The sequence below is a fragment of the Nyctereutes procyonoides genome, unplaced genomic scaffold, assembly GCF_905146905.1.
Source record: "Nyctereutes procyonoides isolate TBG_1078 unplaced genomic scaffold, NYPRO_anot_genome, whole genome shotgun sequence".
In the NCBI taxonomy this organism is placed as follows: domain Eukaryota; kingdom Metazoa; phylum Chordata; class Mammalia; order Carnivora; family Canidae; genus Nyctereutes; species Nyctereutes procyonoides.
The window spans coordinates 8,320,913-8,342,199 of NW_026575137.1; the positions used below are offsets into that span (position 1 = coordinate 8,320,913).

The following is a 21,287-nucleotide window of genomic DNA, read 5'->3' on the forward strand; positions in this document are numbered from 1 at the left end:
AATGCAAACAGCTGTTTGAGAAAAGCCAGCCAGATAAACCTGCTTCTTGGTCAGGTGTGAAATCCTATTGTTCTCAAGTTATGAGTCATTTAAGTTAATGACTTATTCCACTAGATACAGTTAGCTACCCAAGAACCGCAACTACTGTACACAAAGAAATTGCTCCCGCGACATGCTGTACCCACTCTCACGCACAGAGAAAATAAAATCTGATAAACGACAATGGATGTCCCGGCCTCGGCATAAGAAGAACAAACTAAAAACATGTTAAGTTCCATTAATGAAGATCCAACCTGAGGCAAGCATGAGAGAGAGAGAGGCAAGGGTTGCTAATAAGCCTCAGACTGGCCCAGTGCCCACCCTTCCCCTATGGCCTTGACTACTAACCCATTTAGGGACTCTCTCATGGCCTCTGGGTTGCAGTACCCACCACCCACCTCCCACCTCCAGGCTCTTAATACTCTCTGTCGTAATTGCCATTTACTTCTCTACCTGGAGCATGAGAAATCCAAACTCCTTGAGGGCCTGGAGGGACTGAATTCGAGCCATCTGGTCCCTGGCACATGTGCAGCAACCTACCAACGTGTACCACCCAAATGTCCTTACTACAGTGGCCCTTCCGTGGCCAGGGCCTTGCATTACACCATCTGCTTAGTGCTCTAGCAATTAACCACCTCTAGGCTCTCTCGTTTCCAAACACTAGAAGGTAAGTTTGCTGGCATACTTTTGCCACAGGTCAGGCAATTACTGTTAGAGAATTTTCTGCCTGGGTCCTGAGGTTAAGAGGGGAGGAAGCACACGGTGAGAGCCATCCAGGGTGGAATAAGAAAGACGATGAGGTTAAGACTGACACTCAACATGGCAGCGTGATTCGATGCGTCTGTGAGATCCAGAAGCGGCCTGGCAAGGAGCATGGACTAGAGAATCTTACTTTAATAAAACCACCTGAGCGGGCTGCTTGGCCTCGACGCACCTCAGTTTCAATATCTGTAAGCTAAAAGCACCTGCAAGATCAACCTTCCAGCTCTGAAAGGTTCCTCTGGGGGTTCAGGAGGCTGTTGAGAATAGTCCCACAACAGCATCTTCTAGGCAAACATCAAGTAGCTGTGTAGTGATGAGATGGTTAATAAATATTTCTGGACTCTATAATGCCCAGTAAGTGAATGTTTACTCTATGAAATAAAAATAAACTAGTTGTTCCATGAAATTGTCAGAAATGATCACCACCACCATCCCGCCCCACCCGACCCCCCAAAATTAAACACTTTTACTCTTTTTCAATAGACCATGCACTACACAGGAAGATGCCTTGTACAAGTTTCCAAGTATTATTTAAAATACATAGAACTAAAAGGTCAAGGACTCAAAAATATTAACAGAAAATAATTGAAAAAGAGAAAGGAAGTAGGGCCAGGGCTTGACAAGAAGTTGGAACTTCTGAGTGCCTGCCACAAAGAAGTCATGTCTGCACAATCTACATTTATAATTGGATATTTGCAGCTTATATGGGTTTCCTTTCATAGCTGGCAGGAGGCTTGTTTGATACAGCAAAGAGCCCAACACAATAGCAAAACAACTCGCAAGGTAAAAATCAAGTGACAGAGGATGGATTGTTGTGGTTTCTGTTCTTGCATAATAGCACTTATAGATTAATCTATTAAAAAAAAAATAACCAGGTGCATTATCCAAATGTTCAGTTACTGGGGACACTCACAGTTGTCTATCCGTGGCAATTTTCATTTCTGTTTTTTACACAAATCATCACTTGCAAGCACTGATGTTAAAAACAGAAAAACAGTCTAGTACACAGTGGCTATAAATGCCAAATCAATTTTCAGCAGATAATAAAGTCCATGTTTTACAATCAGCAATGCACTGTTTTACTACCCAAAAATGTAAGCTAATAATATATAGCTCTACTAAATGGAAAATGCAGATATGTTGTTAAAAAAACGGGCCGGCTGTGAGAGGATGGATCATTTCTGCAGGGACCTTCTTAAAGCTATGTGTAAGTGTTTTGAAAATATCACATGATGTGGCCATGTGTTAAAAATTACAGCCAGTTAAGTTCTCTGCTAAGAAAAATATGTGGGCAATTTATGAAATGCACTCCAGGATGGAGATGTCTTAAGTAAAACCAGATTTTGAAAACAAACCTTTTTTTTTTTTTTTTGGAAACTTGAACTTAAAAAAAAAAAAAGAAAAAGTTCCAGGCACATCTGGAGAGCAGGACCATTGAGAAAGGGTGGTCTGACCTAATACTAGCCATCTTCTGAAAGAACAGCACTATTTCTGGGCTCCAATGACTCTGCTCACTTATTGTCCTTTTAAGGAAACAGTCCTGAAAGCATTTTGTAGGTCAACATATGTTCTTTGATAATATCATACAAAGACTGATAAACATATAAGTGTTTCAGAAAGCCTGGAGTCCTCTCCTCCCCAAACAATATAATGCCCAGGCTTCTCCCAGCCATCCCGCCAGAAAACATTTCCCTTTTCTTAAACACAAGGATCTAGTTGTTACAAAGTGACAGGCAGTGAAACGATATTTCCTTATATTAAGTTAAATCGGAAAAATAGTTTAACCTATTTCTCTACAGCGTGCGTGGTCTCCTTTGACTTTTTATGGCTCATTTTGCAACCGTGTGCTATCAACAGCTAATGTGTGTGGCATTTTTCTTCTTAACCAAAATAGTTCTAGAAACCCCCAAACTAAGACCTTTTTTTTTTTTTTTTTTTTTTACCTACTCACCCCACAGATTGGTATGTCTTTGAATAGGTTCAGTCTGTGCACATCTGTTTCCAGGGATCCCCCCCCCATTTTTATATGAAAAAGGCCCTAGACATGTGAATTGTTCCATCAAGTTGGAGACAACCAGGAACCAAGTCTGACAGCTGACCTACCGAATAACAACAACCACCACAACCACGACCACCACGACAACAGTAGTATCCAATGTTGATATGTAAGTAGGGGGTCAAAGGAAAAAAAAACAAACAAAAAAACAAAAACAAAAAACAACAAAAAACAAAGAACAGTGACAATATCAGATTACCCGAAACACATCCTTTTAAATCGACTTACACATAATGTCTTAGTTAAACACATAGAATCTGTCCCAGATGGTTAAAATTGTCCATTAATGTAAGTGCATATGTACGGACCAAAATATGCTAAAAAAACAGAGTGAGAGGCAGTCCACCCGAGAGGAGAGTTTAAAAAGTGCAGATGGGTGTCCAAAATAGCCAAGTGTCAGATCTGCTCAAGTATCGCCATTCTGGCACATGCTCGCAGCCACAGCTGTTAATATATTCTCTGCATCCAAGTACAAGGTTTTCTAACACAGTTGATGAGAGAGCGAGCGAGAGACACGGCCACACTCGAGCCTACTGCTTTCGAACCAGACAGACGTTAACAACTTAACGCCGAAACAAACTTCTCAAGGACCCTGAGACGTATATAGTAGAGCGCGGCGTGTCCTCAGTAAGGCTGCTGGGAGGCGGCCCCACAGTCACGCAAGGAAGCAGTTAGGGGCAGCGAGGGTCCTAACTGACCTCGCTCAGTATCACCACCCACAAAGGGCTTTGGGCTGTTTTTGGGGGGAGGGGGGTCGAACCAAAACAAAACAGACACTCCCTCGAAATGCTAACAAATCGGACCCTTCCACTGACATTTAGTAAGAGCACAAAAACCAAGAAGATTCGAGGTATGATGTGCCAAAAAAAAAAAGAATCAGATGTAACTGTGCTACTATATTCTGGAGAAATTAAAACACACACACACACGAGCACGTTTTCACCCCGATTCCCGATCACATACCCAGTGCACATTCCCCCCGTTAGCCGTGCGGGGCGTATAAATCAAGAGGAGGGCTCAAAGAGTTAAAATGACCTTTCAAAGACCCCAGTCATTGTCTTGCTGTAAATTGATTTTCCCCATATTTCAGCCACATACATTCCCTGTTCGCCGGACTGGTGGAAAAAGCGCACTTCGGGCACAAACGCATCCTCTGCGTGCACGCAGGCCAATACCGGGGGGGTGGGGGGGGTGGGGGGGGGCTGCTGCAAGGCACCTCCTGACCGGGAAAACATTCCTCCAACAACTGGCAATACCTACACACGACAGTGGCTGCAGAAAACTGGCAGATACTGTTTCAAAACACCATCTGGGAGGTGTACAAACTCTGCGACCGAGCACAGCCTCCCGTGCCCGTCCTACCCGAATAAGCCACACAGATCAGCCAGCTGGACCATCTCTATCTGCCTGGCGTGGGTTTTCTGGGGTTTTTTTCCCCCCTTTTCTCCCCCCCCCCCCCCCCCCCCCCAGTATCTGGAGCGAGGCTGCTCACAGGAGGCACAGGGCAATCCAGACAGTTCGGAGAACAGCAGAGCTGCCCTTCCTCCAGCAGCTTCTCCCGGCCTCCCTCTCCCCGGCACAGACACCTCCTTGGCCGGCAGCCGCCTCGGACGTCCCCAGCCCCCGAAGAGGACACGTTACAGAGCAAACAGACCCCACACGGGCAGGAGTCCAGGAGACCCTTTCTCTTGCTCATTAAGCCATTTCAATGGTTCCCCCCCCCCCGCCGCCCCCGATGACATCGGAGGACTGCTGATTTAGGGCCAGCCTGAGATCAGCTGTGGTTCCAAAGCCTCCTTCACTTTCCGTAACACAAACAGCTTTCTTAAAAAGAGACCTCGTCCCTAGCATCCTGCCCTAATCTGCAAAACTCTCTCCGCGCAGATGTAACCTCCGGGACACCAGGGGCGGACAGATGACGGTCCCGAGAGCCGTGACAAACAATACTTCTCAGTTGAGCGCAACCCCTCCGAGTACACTGCCCTGGCAAACTGCGGGGCTGCCCTTTGCCCTCCGCCTCTAAAACACCCCCCACACCCCCATCCTCAACCCCCGAATCCTAAGAGCAAAGTCTCTGCACCCTGGACCCCTGGCCTCTGGGTCCTGATGGCTCTCTTTAGGCCACCTTCACTCTCACCTTGATCACCCCTCTGCCCCCCCCCGCCTCCCCGTGCAAAACACAGTCCAGCGTGGGCACAAGGTGTTTTCTGTGCATCATAAAAAGTAAGCTCTCTTCATTTCAAACCCAGAGAGAGAGAGAGAGAGAGAGAGAGAGAGAGAGAGAGAGGAGCAGGGCTAACTCACCAGGCATCCTTGAATCCGGCGTCCACCCGGAAAGGGACTCTCTCCTAAAATCCAGCGCGATCGGGGCTCATGCCTCCTGTTCTGGAATGAGCGGCGGCAGAGAGAGGAGGGCCGTCAGAAGGGGCTGGGGCGGCATAGCCCGAGGCAGGGTGCTGGGCGCGTGCGCCTGCCAGGCAGAGACAGATGGAGAGCTGACACTCCGGATTGCACTTGGAGCAGAAATGTGGATGATGACAGGAGCACATGTGGCCTTGAACCCAGCCCTGTCTCCTCAGGCAGAACAATGACAGGGATGTGTGTGCAAAGTCTCGCAACCCTCACCTCCCCTTACCCACTCTACCTCTCTGGGCAAGTTCCAGAGCACCAAAGAACAGAAACCAAAACGCAGAATGATAAGCTAAATGCTGAATAATTCATTCCTCGCCACCCCCATCCCGTTACAAGTTAACCCTTGTTCTGCCAGCAGAACGGAAAGTACGCTGCTGGCCCCCTACCACCGCTCACAATGAAGCGCTTCCTTTCCATCTTCTCCTGTTAACAGCCATAATTGGAAACTCTATTTAAAAAAAAAAAAAAAAAAAAGGAAGAAAAGAAAAGAGGGAAAAAGAAAAAAAAAAAACAACTGAGGCACAAACCTCAAAGCTTGTTTATTGAACTGGAAATCCAAAAAACAGCGTCAAGACATTTTTTTTTTGAGACTTTTGTATTTTGTGCCAGTTTATCCTACTGAACAAAGTATCTGCAACACTCCCTTTGTCAGCTTCTCAGTAGTATGTGTAAAATGGAACACTTTGGAGAAGCAGAAGCAGACCACTTTTATTTTTACCAGAGTGCTTTTAACCCCCTGGGATCCCTGCGTTGATACGCTCCAAACATTTTCAGCTTACTCTCCTCTACCTTGCATAGAGATCCATGGGAGATGAAAACAAAAATCTTCACTGCAAAGCCTTTTCAAAAGCTGAACAATCACATCCTCCTGATTTCTGAATTTTTTTTTTTTTTGCACACCCTTAAATGTTTATCCTTCCCATGAATAACACATACCCAGCCAGGTTCAATGGACTCTTCCCCATAAGCCTTAATGGACACCATGATATATAAAACTACAGGCCTTTGTTACAGTGCTTTATCTAAAGCTGGCTATTTTCCTCGCAGCGGTCTCTCTTTAGTTCTTTGTAAAACATCCTTGCCTCATAGGAGAAACAGACGCCTGCCTGCCTGCCTGCCTGCCTGCCCGCCTGCCTTGCATGCCTTTTCCAAACGCACAAAATGCCAGGCAGAAGGAAAATACCGCTCGCTCCTAAAACTCTTCTCCTCCAGTTTAACACATGTGCATCTTCCCTTAGGTCTGTGTGTATTTGTTTTAACAACAGGGCACGCGACCAGACAGTCTGCGCAGGCTCTCTACCTTCCCGACGACGCGTGGTCAAGCCACTGCAAACACAGAAACAATCCCACTCAGGAGCCTGGGCCCAGCCCGCAGGCTCAACGCAGATGACAGGCAGGAGCATCCCCTTTAACTCTTGCCATCCCTACGCGGTCTTCAAGGCGTCCCTGGCCTAGTCTCCCTTTTCCATATGCCTTGGGCCCTTGGCAGATGGATTTTTCTTCTTTTTTCTTCACCCCCCCCTCCACTTGCTGCCTCAAAGACATCTCAGAAATCCATCTGAAAAACAGAGGCGGTGAAGATGGTGACTACCTACCTACTCATCCTTCCTACACCTCTCCCCAAAGAGCACACGCAACCTGCTTCAGAAGACGCCCCCAGGCAGGCACACACCCCACGCGAGCTAAAAATAAATCCTCTCTGGCCAACAGCGTCAATCAATAAGAACGTCTACAGCCCCTAAATACTGCACACCCAAGGAGCACGGCTTCATCTAGCGAACCCCTCAAAAATCCATCACTGTCAGAGGCAACTTGTAAAAAGACTACAATTCATAATGATTACTCTGTTCTGTCACTAATAGTATACTGCACCCTATTTATGAGGCCAATCTTTTTGTTCATCTTAGTTAGATGTCACTTGTAATGAGGTTCTGTGTAATGGATTTCAGTACAGTTAAGCACCAAGCTCAAACATTCTTATGACAGAAAGCTTTATAGCAGGCCTGAGTGTGATAATCAATTAAGTCCTGCTATAAGGGCCTTTATGGAATCCAGCATCCTGGTCTGTGGATGTTCATTTTCAAAGAGAGTTTTTTTTTTTTTTCCTAAAGCCACTCACTGCTCCATGTCGCTGATTTTTTTTAATACTCTACCTACGCTGGAAAGAAAACATTTTCACAGTGGGAGACCCAACTTTCATCAATATGCACGGTGAATCACTTCTGAGATAGAAAATCATACAACAAAATGCGATACACTTTCAGAAAACTGGATGATACCCAGGTTTAAGACCGGGTCTTCCTACCGGTACACCGCAAGTCCCCGCGCCACCACTCACAACACTGAACTTCCAAATATGCTGTGTGATTATGTATCTTTTGCTATATGTTAAAAAAAAAAAAAAAAGCTTTTTAAGCTGTGTTCTCTGACTACAGTAATTGCCACTTTAAATTGATCCACACCAACAAAACCCAGATCCCTGGAGGTTCTCACCTAGAAGTCTGACTGCAGGAAGGGCCTAACTGAAACGTGTGTGCATCTGAGATGAGTCCAGCATTTTCTCAAGGAGCCAGTCCCCTCCTCTTATGCTTTAATCCATGGAGGCAAGCAAAGCAGCAGCCCCATTTGGCAGTTCTCCCCGAACAGGGAGACCTGGATACGTGGCTTTATACAGTTACTTAGACAGGAATAACTTTCCCTTTAATAAAAGTGGGAAAAGAAAAAGAAAAAAAAAAAGCGAGCGAGCGTAAGGAGCCAAGATCTCTAACCTCCAAACTGTATAATAAAAATAGACAATCAATAACATGATGAATGCATTTATGTAGCTGGAAGGGGCTGGGGGGAGAAGAACACGAACTGAATATGTACTGCAGAAATGTTCTCCAGTACAAAAACACTGTCCTGCATCACCATCAGGAAACAGACTTTTATTTTTTTTTTAATTTTTATTTATTTATGATAGTCACACACACAGAGATAGAGAGAGAGAGAGGCAGAGACATAGGCAGAGGGAGAAGCAGGCTCCATGCACCGGGAGCCCGATGTGGGATTCGATCCCGGGTCTCCAGGATCGCGCCCTGGGCCAAAGGCAGGCGCCAAACCGCTGCGCCACCCAGGGATCCCAGGAAACAGACTTTTAAAACTTAAAAAATAGGGGTGTGCTTGGCTGGCTCAGCTGGAGAGCATATGACTCTGGATCTCCGGGTCGTGAGTTCGAGCACCATGTTGGTTGGGTACAGAGATCACTAAACAGTAAACTTAGAAAATGCTCAAAATATGTTCAAAACAATAGCAAAAACTACAGCGCTGTCCACTTAAGTACTTCCAACAGGAGAGCCGTGTCAGTGAATGAATGCATGCCCGTCTTAATGAAATCGAGAACACAGAGCATTTCTAAGGCGATTTTTTTTTTCCCGAATCATCTAAATCATCGCTCTCTGAATTAGTAAATTAAGTCAACAGCCTGATGCCAGGCTCCCCCTGAAATACATGAACTGGTTTTGGACAAGAAAGTCAGATGGTTCGCTAGAAAGGCATTACGGTACTGCAGCCCTCTCAGGTATTTTTCATGTATTCCCAAAACAGACCAGCCCCGTCCTACAGATTCTTCCTTTGTTCGAGCCTGACTTACCAATAGGGATTATCAGTCTACTGCAATCGTCTGCAGTTAATGAAAGCTCTCTACACTGGTGAAGGGCGAATGCCAGTTAAAGCTTTGCCACAGGTCCTCTCAACTTTCCTCTGGGCTTCGAGCAGGCTGTTGTGATACATTGTGACTTCACACAGTGGGTATTAAGTGAGTTAATTCAAAGGAGCTGAAACCTCATTGATCCTAATTGAAAGCAATACACCCAACCAAATACTTTCCTACCCCATCTGCTCTGGCCTGCCACCAGCTATTCAATACAAGAGAATTAATAGTTTCAGATATTCTAACCGACCCAATAAAGGCACTCATTTAAGCAGGGCTGCATTAACAAAGTGAAAAAACAAGGGTAAAATGGGTTCAAATGGAGCATTTTACTCCTAGTTGGCTTTAACAAAGCTGAATAAGGCTTATTCTGACTTTTTATGTGCAAGACTTGATAAACTGAATGAGAAGGCACTCAATGATCAGCCAACGAGCATTGATGAATGGTCATTAAGACCCCCTGCTCTTAGGGGAGACCCTTCCACAAAGTGGCACACCAGCTTGAAAGGGCGGACTCACTAATGTCCAGATTTCTCCGCTTGCTTGTTCCACTTTCAATTTCAGACCACTGGCCACCAAATGAGGCTGACATATTGGAAAATAATGTTTTATGGGCGAGTGGTAAAAAATAAAATGGAGGCATTAGCTCTGCTTTCAAATTCAAATCTGCTAGTTTTGTCAGACCCCAAAGGTCTTGATTTTCCACCCAGCTGGAAGCTATTAGTGTTTTCTAAAGGCATCCCACTGACAGGGCAAAGCTACCTAATGTGTGAGCTGTTGGGCTAAGGGAGATGGACCTCTCTTTTGGATGATTTCCTAACTTCTCATCACTTTGACAGTCAATTAAATAGATACAACACCCAATAAAAATGTACGTGAATTTGTTTCTGCCACTGAAAGACATGCGAAACTGTATTAAGGAAAAGCCATAGTAGATCGTCTTCTGACAAAGATAAATCCAATGGTACTCTCGTCTGCCAGAGAAACAACTGGTTTATGTGGTAGTTAGGCTACAACAGAAGATACAGTCAACGACAAAGAAATGAATGGAAGAGGGGAAAAAAATAAGTTAAAAAGTTAGCTGAAGTATTCCATAAAGGTAAGGGCCTGTCACTGTGACGCCTATTTATATAAAGGTGTGTGTGTCAACAGCCAGCTACATTCATGCAGTGTCCTTCTGGGGACACGACTGGCAAGTATTTGCACCTCAACTCCCAGCCAGCCCATAGAAGAGCTCGCAAGAATCTGAGGGGTGTACAAACATCATGGGGTCAAAGGGTTATTTAGGACTGTCCAAGAGGACCTAAGTGCTGGCAGTAGGATGGAATCAGGCCAAAAACAAATAAACAAACAAACAAAAAAAAGCATGCCAGGTAAGGGCACCTGGTCTTCATAGGTGATTATAACAGACATCACAGAAGCAGAAAAGCTTCACTGCCTGGGATCGTTTGCAAGTAGACGACAAAGGGCCACACAACCCAGTGTCCCATAGAGAACACACTGCGTGGTCTATGGAGAGCTCCTCATCTACCGGGGCAAGTGACAGGTGGAGGACTAGAAGTCATGACCCCTTCCCTTCACCTAGACAGGTCAAACTCAAGGACTCGGGTCGCTTTGATGTTTGTTATCCCCATCAGTTAGAGTGACTTAACAACCTGCACTGAAACTATAACTTGAACATTCCAATCATAATGTATTTTTGAATAAGAGTCCCTTCCTAAACTGAGAAGCCAAACAGTCCATACAGGGTTTTCTTTTTTTTCTCCCTTCTTCAATGTCCACAGAATAAAATGTTACCTATATATCATTCCAACAATTTTTCTACCAATATATTTGATTGGGCGAAGTATAATATTTTCTACACGGGAATGAAGAGATGTGTATTAGTAATGTAAGTACGTAGGGCACATGTATGTGGGTTTCTGCAAAATGAAATCTGTGTAAGATAAAATATCGCTTGCTGGAAATAAACAAAGTTTATGTTTGTAATCATAATAAATTGTTTCTGACAGTGCCAATGCCTTTAAAACATCACCAAATATCGTAATTCTTTTCCACCAACAACTTCTGACTTCTGATGCCAAACATTCAAGAACAGTCTGAAATGCTGTAACAGCCTTAGCGCTTGCATTGATTGAATGTTATATCATTTAAATGCAAACTTTGAACCTAACTGATACCGTTAAATATGAATTACTCCCCAGGCACCAGCAAGGGGTTAAATGATTCTCAAATGTTTAAAGGAAAACCTTTCCTTAGGAACCCACAAGGCTGAACACCAGCTATGTTAACTCTGCTTTTTCAAGTAAAAGCATTTTCATATAAAAGCAGTCAACCTGAGAAAGTACACACTTGCAGGCCAATCTGCAAATAAGTGACCATTTGCACTTTCCTCAATGGGTTGTTTTTTTTGTTGTTGTTGTTGTTGTTTTCTAGAACAACTGCCAAAATCCCTCAGCTAATCTAGAAGACACCCCCAACCACTCCACCCTTAGCCCTTAACCGTTTGACAAGGCCTGTAACACTAATATGGAAAACCTTTGTTTCAATGTCACCACCTCCCCATCCGAACGGGCGAGTTAGTTTTGTTAAAACGCGAGGGTTATGGCGTATGCTCCAATGAACTTTCCCTCCTCTCAGCACCAGAGACAAAACCCTGCACCTCTGCTCTGTGCAGGCAGCCATCTGGACAGCTTTCCCTCAAAGCCCAGCCCACACCACACTGCAGGCAAAATCCGAGGGCTCCAGAGCTCTGTGAGGCTATTCATGACATACCAATTTCACATTTTCTGCTTGTATGCTTGCAACAATAAATGCTAATGAGGACTATGAATGACAATTTTAAAGACAATAAAAAGGTCTCCAAATCCCTTGCATATGGAGACACTGTTTTCAAAACTTCACCTTCTGCTACAGAGCTGTTAGAGTCTAAAGAAGGGGGGGGGGGAGAATAACCTAAGGAAAACAAGAAGATGATCAAAGCACAACTGAATCCTTAAGATTTCCAAAGAAAGCAGTCCATGTAAGCCCAGGCAACAACAGATCTCACCACCCCGGGGAGCGGCCCTATAAATTCAGGAGGCACCCTTCGCCAATCCCTACTCCTACCTTTGCCTGCTGTAGACTTGCAGCTTCCTAGAAGCCCTTCCTGGTCGACATGGACTTTTGGGGAGCCTGGGAATTCTAAGGGCAGCAGTTGTCCAAAAATAATTATAACCGTCATCATCATATTTAACCACTCCACATATCCTTAGATGATGGATGTCAACGCAAATTGCCTCGCTTCTGGTAACATCCTTTCTTAAAGACGATGCAATAATTCCGGATGGCGAAATTACAAATCATGTTTATTTTCCTTTAAAAATTTTTCTGTTTTCCAAATCTTCGAAAACGAGCCCATATTCCATTTCGAACCAGGAAAAAAAAAAAAAAAAAAAACCCAGCAGCAACAAATATTACTTTCAATGCAGTAAAAGAACGGAACAAAAGATAGCTACGTGTTTTGACTTAGGTGGGAATTAAACCATTTCACACAACAAAAATAAAACAAAAGCTCCATCTTCCTATAAACTGTATAGAGGGTATCCTTTTCATTAACATGGATTAAAACACTTTCAACAAAATCCACCAGGTGGAGCAAATACACAGCAATAAAAAAAAAAAAGTCCCAGAATTTTTTTCATCATGTTCTTCTCTCCCAGGACTTTTTCTTTTTTTTCTTTTTTTTTTTTTACCTCTAACAAACTCTCCACTTCTCTCTCTCCATATTCAAATTATCAAAATCTATGCACACACACACTCATTTGCCACATTTGTAAACAAATTCAAATGTACTCAGAAACTATTTTTAGCTACCGTGGATTCCATTACAAACTGTCATTCCAGAACTGCTTTATTTGTTCAGATAACATACCCAGGCGCAGCATATCTGGTAATTTTTTTTAATTGATGCTTTACACTCCGACCTGACCGGGGTTCATCCTGCGAGCCCCTTCCCCACACAGCGCCAGGGAGACCAGCTCTGGAGTCGGGACACCCTTAAATACACTGACCCGCGGTTAAAACTTAGAAACCCCAGCTCGATCCCTTTACTCGGCATGGAAATTCAACTTCTCGCTCTTTTTATCCGGTGTGGTCTTAATGGCATACACTGAAATCGTATTAAAATTCTGGGATCCTGGGATCCCTGGGTGGCTCAGCTGTTTAGGGCCGCCTTCGGCCCAGGGCTTGATCCTGGAGACCCAGGATCAAATCCCACATCAGGCTCCCTGCATGGAGCCTGCTTCTCCCTCTGCCTGTGTCTGCCTCTCCCTCTCTCTGTCTCTCATGAATAAATAAATAAATAAATAAATAAATAAATAAATAAATAAATAAATAAATCTTTAAAAAAAAATTCTGGGATCCCGTGACTTTTGTATGCAGTGAATATCCTGTTGGCTTCCCAGGCACGGCCCACGGTCACCAATAGGATAGGGTTTCTTTTCCCCTTCTTTTTTTTTTTTTTTCCTAGAGTCACTCGCCTCCTCCCCTTTTCTTCCTGCACACATCTATTTTTTTTTTCTTTCCTTGCCATTTCACTCCGTGCTGAGTGTGCACGTCTGCGCAAGGCACCAGCCCCGCTTGCTGCCTCCCGTCTTCTTCTGTGACTCCCAACGCCACCTGCAAACCACAACTTTCTCCATTCACTTCTCCGGGTCCTCCAAGCGTTTCTCACATACGACGCTCCCGGCTGCCAAGGCTTCATGCGGCAAGTGGCACCAATGTGACTTGCACTTCAGCAAGCTCCAGCTGGACACAACTACCAAAAAGTTGAGGCTTGATAGGAAGGTGCCCAGCGTCTGCCACCTGCAGGAGGTCCCCGGTTAAGTGTTGACTGCGGCTTATTTGTGGATTTTTTTTTTTATTATTTTTTTTTCCTCCCCATGTGTGCGGATGTGGCAACGAGGAGCGCCCTGCAAGATAATGCACCGAGCTGACGTGTAAATAAACACGCGCGGGCCCGGGATGCACGCAAGGCTTCCAGCAGGGCTGTCCCCGCGGGTGCCCACCAGGCCCCGGGGTGCCAGCCCCCTCGCAGGATGCCCTGGGCTGGTCCAATTATTTAAATGATCACGTACTTTTGGCCCGAGTGGTACGTAAATGCACAAAGTAGCGACGTTACCTCCGGTTAAGTGCAAGGGGGAGGGAAGTTTGCAGCCCGGGCGCTGCCCCAACCCCTTCCCCACGAGGACCGGTCCTTTCCTGCTTTGCGAAGACTGGACGCAGCTCCCCGGGGCCGGGCTGCTGCACACCTGCAGAGGTCTCCCCGCCGTCCCCTTAACATCAGCCGCACGCACATCTGTGCATCCCGAGGACAGATGCCCTCCAGTCTGCGGCTCAGAATCCGACGGAAGTAGCTGGAAAAACCCAGTCTCCGCACAGAGAGTCCCCCCCCCATTCCCCTCCCTTTGCAGGAAACCCCACAGCCAAGACCCCCTCTGCACCCCCACCCAGCGTGCGGACATCTCACCGGCCCACACGGGGGACAGAGAGCGTGCTGGGCGTCCCCCCAGGGAGAGGACAGCCGGGTGGACTCTGGGCTCTCCCGGATGGCTGCACCTGCAAGCATCCCCAGGAATTCTTTATCCTGCACTGTCCTCAACTCAGCCACCCATCGCTGTCCAGATAGGATTCCTCGCTCCCCCTCCAGCTTCATCAGGGGGTGTGGCTCTTCCCCCAGCAAGTGTTCTAGGCCAAATTCAAATTCCCAGGCCCCAAGGGGGGGGGGGGTGGAAACAAAAAAAAAAAAAAAAACACCCCCCAACCTTAAAAGTTCTATCACCTTGGCTTAAAGATGGGCTGTTCCCCCAGACGGATTAAGATGCTGAAACTGCCTCACCCAAACCACCTGTGCACCACCAGATCCACACTGAGCTCCTAGGGAGCCTGATCTCAGACACCAGGTAACCAGCCCCAGGAGCAGAAGGACCCATGGGCTCGGAGCAGCTCCCCACGGGTTAAGGGCTGCTGCCGGTCACAATGTTTCAGAGCCAGGCCAGGGTGTAAAATGAGAGCCCGATTTTGAAATTCATCCTAAAAATAAAAATAAAAATAAAAATAAAATAAAAATTAAGCGTATCTGTCGGGGTAGTCCAGGAGGAGAAAGCAGGGCCACGGCACTGGCAGGAACCTCAAATTCCTGACCAAACCCTCTTGCACACAATGCCTCCAGAAAGAAAGGAACCCAGGGCGGGAGCCAGCCTGACGCTGGCGGACAGACAGGGCTGGCCTTGCAGGATGTCAGAGCGCCAGGCGGCTGCAAGAGATACTGGGTTTTCACACACTCCCAGCCTGACTGTTTTGCTCTTCAGGTAATTAAACAAGGAAGCAGGGCTCTGGGTCTGAGCCTGACCCTGAAGCTGTGGCTCCGTGGTTCTGCATATCAACTTCCGCAAGAACTGCCCGGGGCATCAACAGAACATTCTCTGCTCTCTCTCTCTTCTCCCTCTCTCTCTCTCTCTCTCTCTGTTTCCTTCTCCACCTCTTCCTAAAGCTGACCCAGAAACAAATCCTCCCTACAAAAACATCCACAGCAAGGTCTGAGTCTATTTGTCATAAAAAAGAAAAAGAAAAAAAAAATCCTCTGTGCTGTGGCTGTTCCTTGTCACTAACCCCTGGATTTTAAAAAGAAAACAATAAAAATGAACCTCATGCAGGAACTTTGTAAAAATTCAATGTCACAATCTATGCAGAACACTGGTGCCTTGATTTAAGAGGGGGTTATTCAAAGGAAACAACATCCAAATAATAATCCTTGTTTTCTTTAGCACGTGCGCTGGAATAAAGTGTAAATCTGCAAATTGAAAAAAATTAAAAAAGCTCCCCAAGACATGGTTTTGATAGTTCAGTTCACAGACGAAACATGTGCTGTGTGTTGTACAATTAATATATTGTCATTTTCAGTTTTTGATAATAGGCCTCATGGCACGTAAATACCACCTATGATCTGGTTTGGGAGGTTTCTTCGAAAAATCTCATTTAAACAAAACTGTATTATTTGTATACAAAGAAAGTCACCGTAAAACTCAGGAATATATATATATATATATATATATATATATATATATATATATATATATAAACCACACGCACACAATATCCCTCAGAAGAAATGAAAGTGGGACACTTATACACGCACATACACACACACATTAAGCAATGATTAGAATCATAAATAATATATTCTTCCTTCATCTCAAAATCCATAGAGTAAAATATTGGCTGAAAGAGACAGAGACCAAAGGAGAGAGGGATACAAAAGCATGCCTGCTTGTCTGTGTTCAACACAAAGAACATTAAATGAAAACAACTGGCATGCTGCCAAATTCCTATAGAGGCAAAGAGATTCAAATAAATTGATTTCACGCATCACACTGACCTGGGATCAGTGTGCAGTGCTACAATAAGCTCAAAGCTCCATGTGGGGTAAAGCCCATTAATGCTATCAGACCCCTCGAACATGACCAAGAAAAACTAAAAATAAATGCAGACGCTCTCCAAAACCAGCAATTTTGCTTGGGAAAATAACTTTCCTCTTCTCCTAATAAAAACGGCCAATACCTAAGGGGGCACAGCACCATTCACATTCAGTTTTTTGTTTTTGTTTTTTTAAATCGCCCTGTTTAAAAATACAAATGTGGCTACTGAGACCCATATCCCATGTATAACCCATGGATAAATCGGGACTATGTAATTATGACACCCCAGACAGGCACACAGACACACACCACCCTGCAACAGAAGTTTCTTCCGTCCTCATTGTCTTGGACCATGCTATTCCCCTTGTATCTTTTAGACCAGCCAATGGGTCTTTTTGAAAAATTATTATTATTTTCAAGTATGACAACTACTGGACCCTTCTCAGTGTTTTCCTTCACTAAGAGCAAGCACTTCTCCATCTGTCCTAAAGCCGCCCACCCCTCAACAAAGGCAAGCCCTACAGGAGAGCAGCTCTAAACCACATTCTAGAGGACCAAGCGTCATGCTTGTTTGGGGTATGCTTCAAATCCCTGGGGGCGGGGGCACACGCGCGCACACACACACACACACACACAGCAGCATGTTGCCTTGACCAGCTTCCACCTACGCTGGTGGCTGTCCCCTGGGCATCATCCCCACCCCCACCCCTGACCCCTGCCCCCACCCCCCAGACTCCCCACACAGACCAGACTCTCTGGCGCCACCTCAGGCCGTCCTCACTTAGAGCCCCGACTGTTCACCTCCCATAGTTCTTTACTTTTCCTGTCTCCAAATTACAACCCCAGGAACACAATGGATTCCAGGTGTTTGCAAATTTAAAGTATATGATTTCTGTTCTCCACTTCTCCGGTCAACGTGAGTCTGAAGCCCATATTTCTATATACCCATTACCATTATGAGAAAGGAAAACGAGGAGTAAAAGTGTCAATGCCACACACACACACACACACACACAAAATAAAGAAAACCCAACAGTTCTCCCACCAGTTATGAAATATATATAAGTTGCATGTGTGTGTGTGTGTGTGTGAGTGTGCATGTGTGTGTGCACACCCATCATTTTTTTTTCAAGGAGGTACGCACACACACATATAGGAAAGAGAAAAGGAACCCAGCATGGTGTCTGATACCTGACCCTGACGCTCTCTCCATTCAGTATTTGCATAGGATAACAAATAACGTGCATGAAGTCACGTTAAAATGTGTCTCGGGCATGCATTTTTTGCTTTTGCTGTGGACCTTCCACGCTGCATGGTGCAGGCCCAGCAGGCCCCAGCCAGAAGCCCACGCGACCAGAGGAGGATGGGATTGTAACGGGCTGGGGGTGGGTAAAGACCAGGACCCTCCGGATCTGCAACAGATGTTCAAAGTTTTAAACCCGATATCCCTCGCAATTTGTAATCCGCACCTTAGGTGATTTTACCATATTATTAAGAGCCCCCATAGAGACCCATAAGGCAAAAAGCGAAGAGTTATATCCTCTTTTAAAACAGTGCTTTCTTCTGATGGAAGATGAAAAATTTCCTAGCAGTGGCTGCTACTGCTGTTGTTGTTGTTGTTACTATTATTATTATTATTACTAGTTTCCTTGAAGACCTTCACCTCTTTCTATTTTTAGACTTTGGAAATCTAATCAACCGAGATGTGAGTTCCCCTAGAAGCGATTTTTAGTAACAACAGTACATGAGATAAGAAGATAGAGACAGAGGTGAGAGATGGTTCAGCTACTCAATACAACTCAACGAATACAACTCAATGAATACGTTGTTGAATGTACGGCTCTCACTAACTACTAGAAAAGATCATCATATGATGAAGAAGGGGGTGAGAGGAAGAGAAACTAAGCCACCATCGAGGCTACCTCAAAGGATTCTAATGATACGGAAAATTATTTCATTTTCTATGGTCTTTCAAAAACAAAAACAAAAAAACACCCTCGTTTGCCAACACCTTCTTGGAAACTTACAGAACCAGCCAATAAGGATCTGTAGGGACTGCGAGAGTAGATACTGTGGGGTGGGCACCAGCAGCAATGTTTCCAGAACCATGGCCACAGATGGTAAATATTTTGCTACCCCTCTTTTCCATGCAGTCAGGCAGGCAGTCAAAGAACTTCAAACATCCCTTCCCAATACTCGAGTGCCAACCAGTATTACACAACATCTGTGTTAACGCTCAACTTTTTCCTGGCACCGTTTACCCTGAATCATCTGTGCTTTTGCACAAGCCCGCTAAACCTAAAACCGAGCTGGCTGCAGGACGCATCAACTCTCTGGAACCCACAATTCAGGGTTCTCCTGAATTTTGACATGTTGCAGGCTTTAAGAAGTCTCTTGCCAAATGGTAATCATATACTTAGTTTTTATTTGCTGTTTTCCTAAAATTAGATTTTTTTCTTTTTCTTTTTTTAATGTGCCCATGAACATGAATTCTGCTTAGGAAACCACACTCGCTTAAAAGTTTAAAAAAGAAAAATCTAAATCAATCAGGAGCAATAATAAATTGAAAAGCACTTTTTCCCCTCTTTAGTCAACAAACTGTTTCAGAAAACACCATCTCAAGTTACAATAAACACAGAAATCATGGCATAGCTTTTACTCTTTAACTCCAAGTATTGCTCAGCTTATAACAGATGTATTATGAAACATGGCAAGAAGCACTGCAACAAGAAGAGGGTGGGAAAAAAATTTGGTACTTGATCATTTGAGATCTTCAGGCCCAAAGCTATCAAACAAGGGCTCCCACAGCCAGGCTGATTGATTGATCCCCACCCAATCCCACACCCAAAGACTTCAAAGACAATTAAAGAAAAAAAAAAAATATATATATATATAACACAAATTTAACAGGCACTAGAAGAAATAAGAAAAAGGAGAAAAAATCTTCACAATTAGAATTTATTGGGAACATAGATTAAATTTCTTTTTTTGTTAAGTAAATCAAAATATTTGTCTGTTCCTTACCTTGACAATATTCAAAGTTCCCTTTTTTCCGGCAGTCACCTATTACTAAACTCAGTGCTCTCCAAGTGTTTCTTTTGACAGATATCATTCTCCACCAATCGCTCTGCTAATTTCCTCTCTCCTTTTCTGACTGGGACAGATATTATGTTCACCAGCCCAGAGATCAATCTTTTCTATTGACAACAACAAAGGGGAAAAAAAACGCATATATCACAACCAGTCTGAAGTATCACACCCGTCCACTTACACGATTATACTAGACCAGTTTTGTTTTGTTTGTATTAAGAAACAGACACAAGCTCTTCTCAATTTTAGAAGAATCCCAAACAATCCCCATTTTTCTCAGTTCCATAAGGACATGCTCTACTTCTCCCGTCATCTGACTCAAAGCTAGACACATTCTGAACCTGACAACTCCTCTTCCTTTAAACCGGTTTAGAACACAGGTACATCAATACCTTAAAAGAATGTGTTAGCTTTTACCTTGTTCAATAAAAAAATCAAATACTCTGTCAGATATTATGGTCCCCTTAGAAAAATGCTTTGAAACACTATGTGTTTGTTTTATTTTACAGAATTTTATGTGCATGTTAAATTCCATTTCAAAACAAAGTGGTGTCCATGTTGCATCACCATTCTTTGAAAATTAAACATTACTATTATTAGCTAAAATAGCCTAAAACAACTGATAAGAGTCACAAATAATCTATGGAGTCAACTAGTTTAAAAATACTAGTAACAATAATTATGGGTGAATCATTTTAGTAAATCAACAAACTTCTACTTTCTCTTTTTCTCTAAAGCAATCCAAATTTTCTCATTTTTCCTGCTAGATTTGGCAGCTTTGGAATTCATCCATTCTCAAATATTTATTGAGTGCCTAGTACTCACCCACTGTCACTACCACTACTATGTGCAGAAAAAGCATCCCTATTTAATTCTCATAATGTGTGCACTGTAACTCAAGCACAATCATATACACATAAGGGAGGAACTCAGTAAATGTAAAGGAATAAAAATTTATAAAAGCAGTCTCAAAAAGTGTTATTAAAACTGTTGCCATTATTTTTTTTTTAAGAAACCAAAGTACTCCCTAGAAATTAGCATTGGTGAATATACTCTGATGTATCTACACAAGCAGATTTTACTAAATACATAAATGCACACATACAGATCAATGCCCTTTTAAGCCACATCGTGATTCTGTATCATGCAACCAGTTCTTATTCCTCAGGGTAAAAATTAAATAAACGATGATTAGGAAAAATACCATATTAGACATTTCTTAGTTGAAACTGCCTTGAAGCTCAGCAAAGATCACTAAAGACAATTGGCCAAAACTTGGAAACATTCAGTTTACCATGTAACCTAAAGATGATAAAGCAAACATTTCCACAAGAAAATGACCAAAATGCATAGATACATGTACACGTATGTAAACAGTCAAATACCAGGGGTGAGGTAGGGTGCAAGAAAGGGAGACTGGAAGTAAATACATCTAGATGGCAAATGATTATTTCAGGAAGATGGAAATACGGCTAATTTCCTACACAATCCTATTTCCAATGTGTCTATACTAAGGTAAAAAATATTTTATCAATAGAGAATAAACAACTATTATGGGGGGGGAGAAGAAAATAGGATTTTTTCTTAGATTCAATAATATTTTGTAATATTTTGTGCTTCAGCAACCACCAACAAAAGACATCAGAGAAACTGATAAAACTGGATCATGCCTGTGTGGGCCACAGTTAATAATCTCCACTGAACAAATGGAAGAGGCAAAGCACATACAAATACCCTAGCGTCTAAGTCTATTTCTTCCTTCTCATGACTGCTAAATAAG

General features: G+C 43.8%; 1 protein-coding gene across 7 annotated transcripts in view; it reads right to left on the bottom strand.

Annotated features, from left to right (window-relative positions):
- Positions 1 to 21,287, bottom strand: part of RUNX1T1 (RUNX1 partner transcriptional co-repressor 1) — a 137,726-nt gene that overhangs the window by 91,669 nt on the left and 24,770 nt on the right. For 3 of the 7 annotated variants that reach the window (XM_055303520.1, XM_055303519.1, XM_055303518.1), the window contains one exon: positions 19,442 to 19,614. The exons of 3 other annotated variants lie outside the window; for them this stretch is intronic. In XM_055303520.1, coding sequence (XP_055159495.1) covers positions 19,442 to 19,529 — 88 coding nt within the window. In that variant the 5' untranslated portion in view covers positions 19,530 to 19,614. Of the gene's footprint in view, positions 1 to 5,161; positions 5,554 to 19,441; positions 19,615 to 21,287 lie in introns of those variants that run through there. One more of the 7 variants, XM_055303522.1, reaches the window with a different exon arrangement.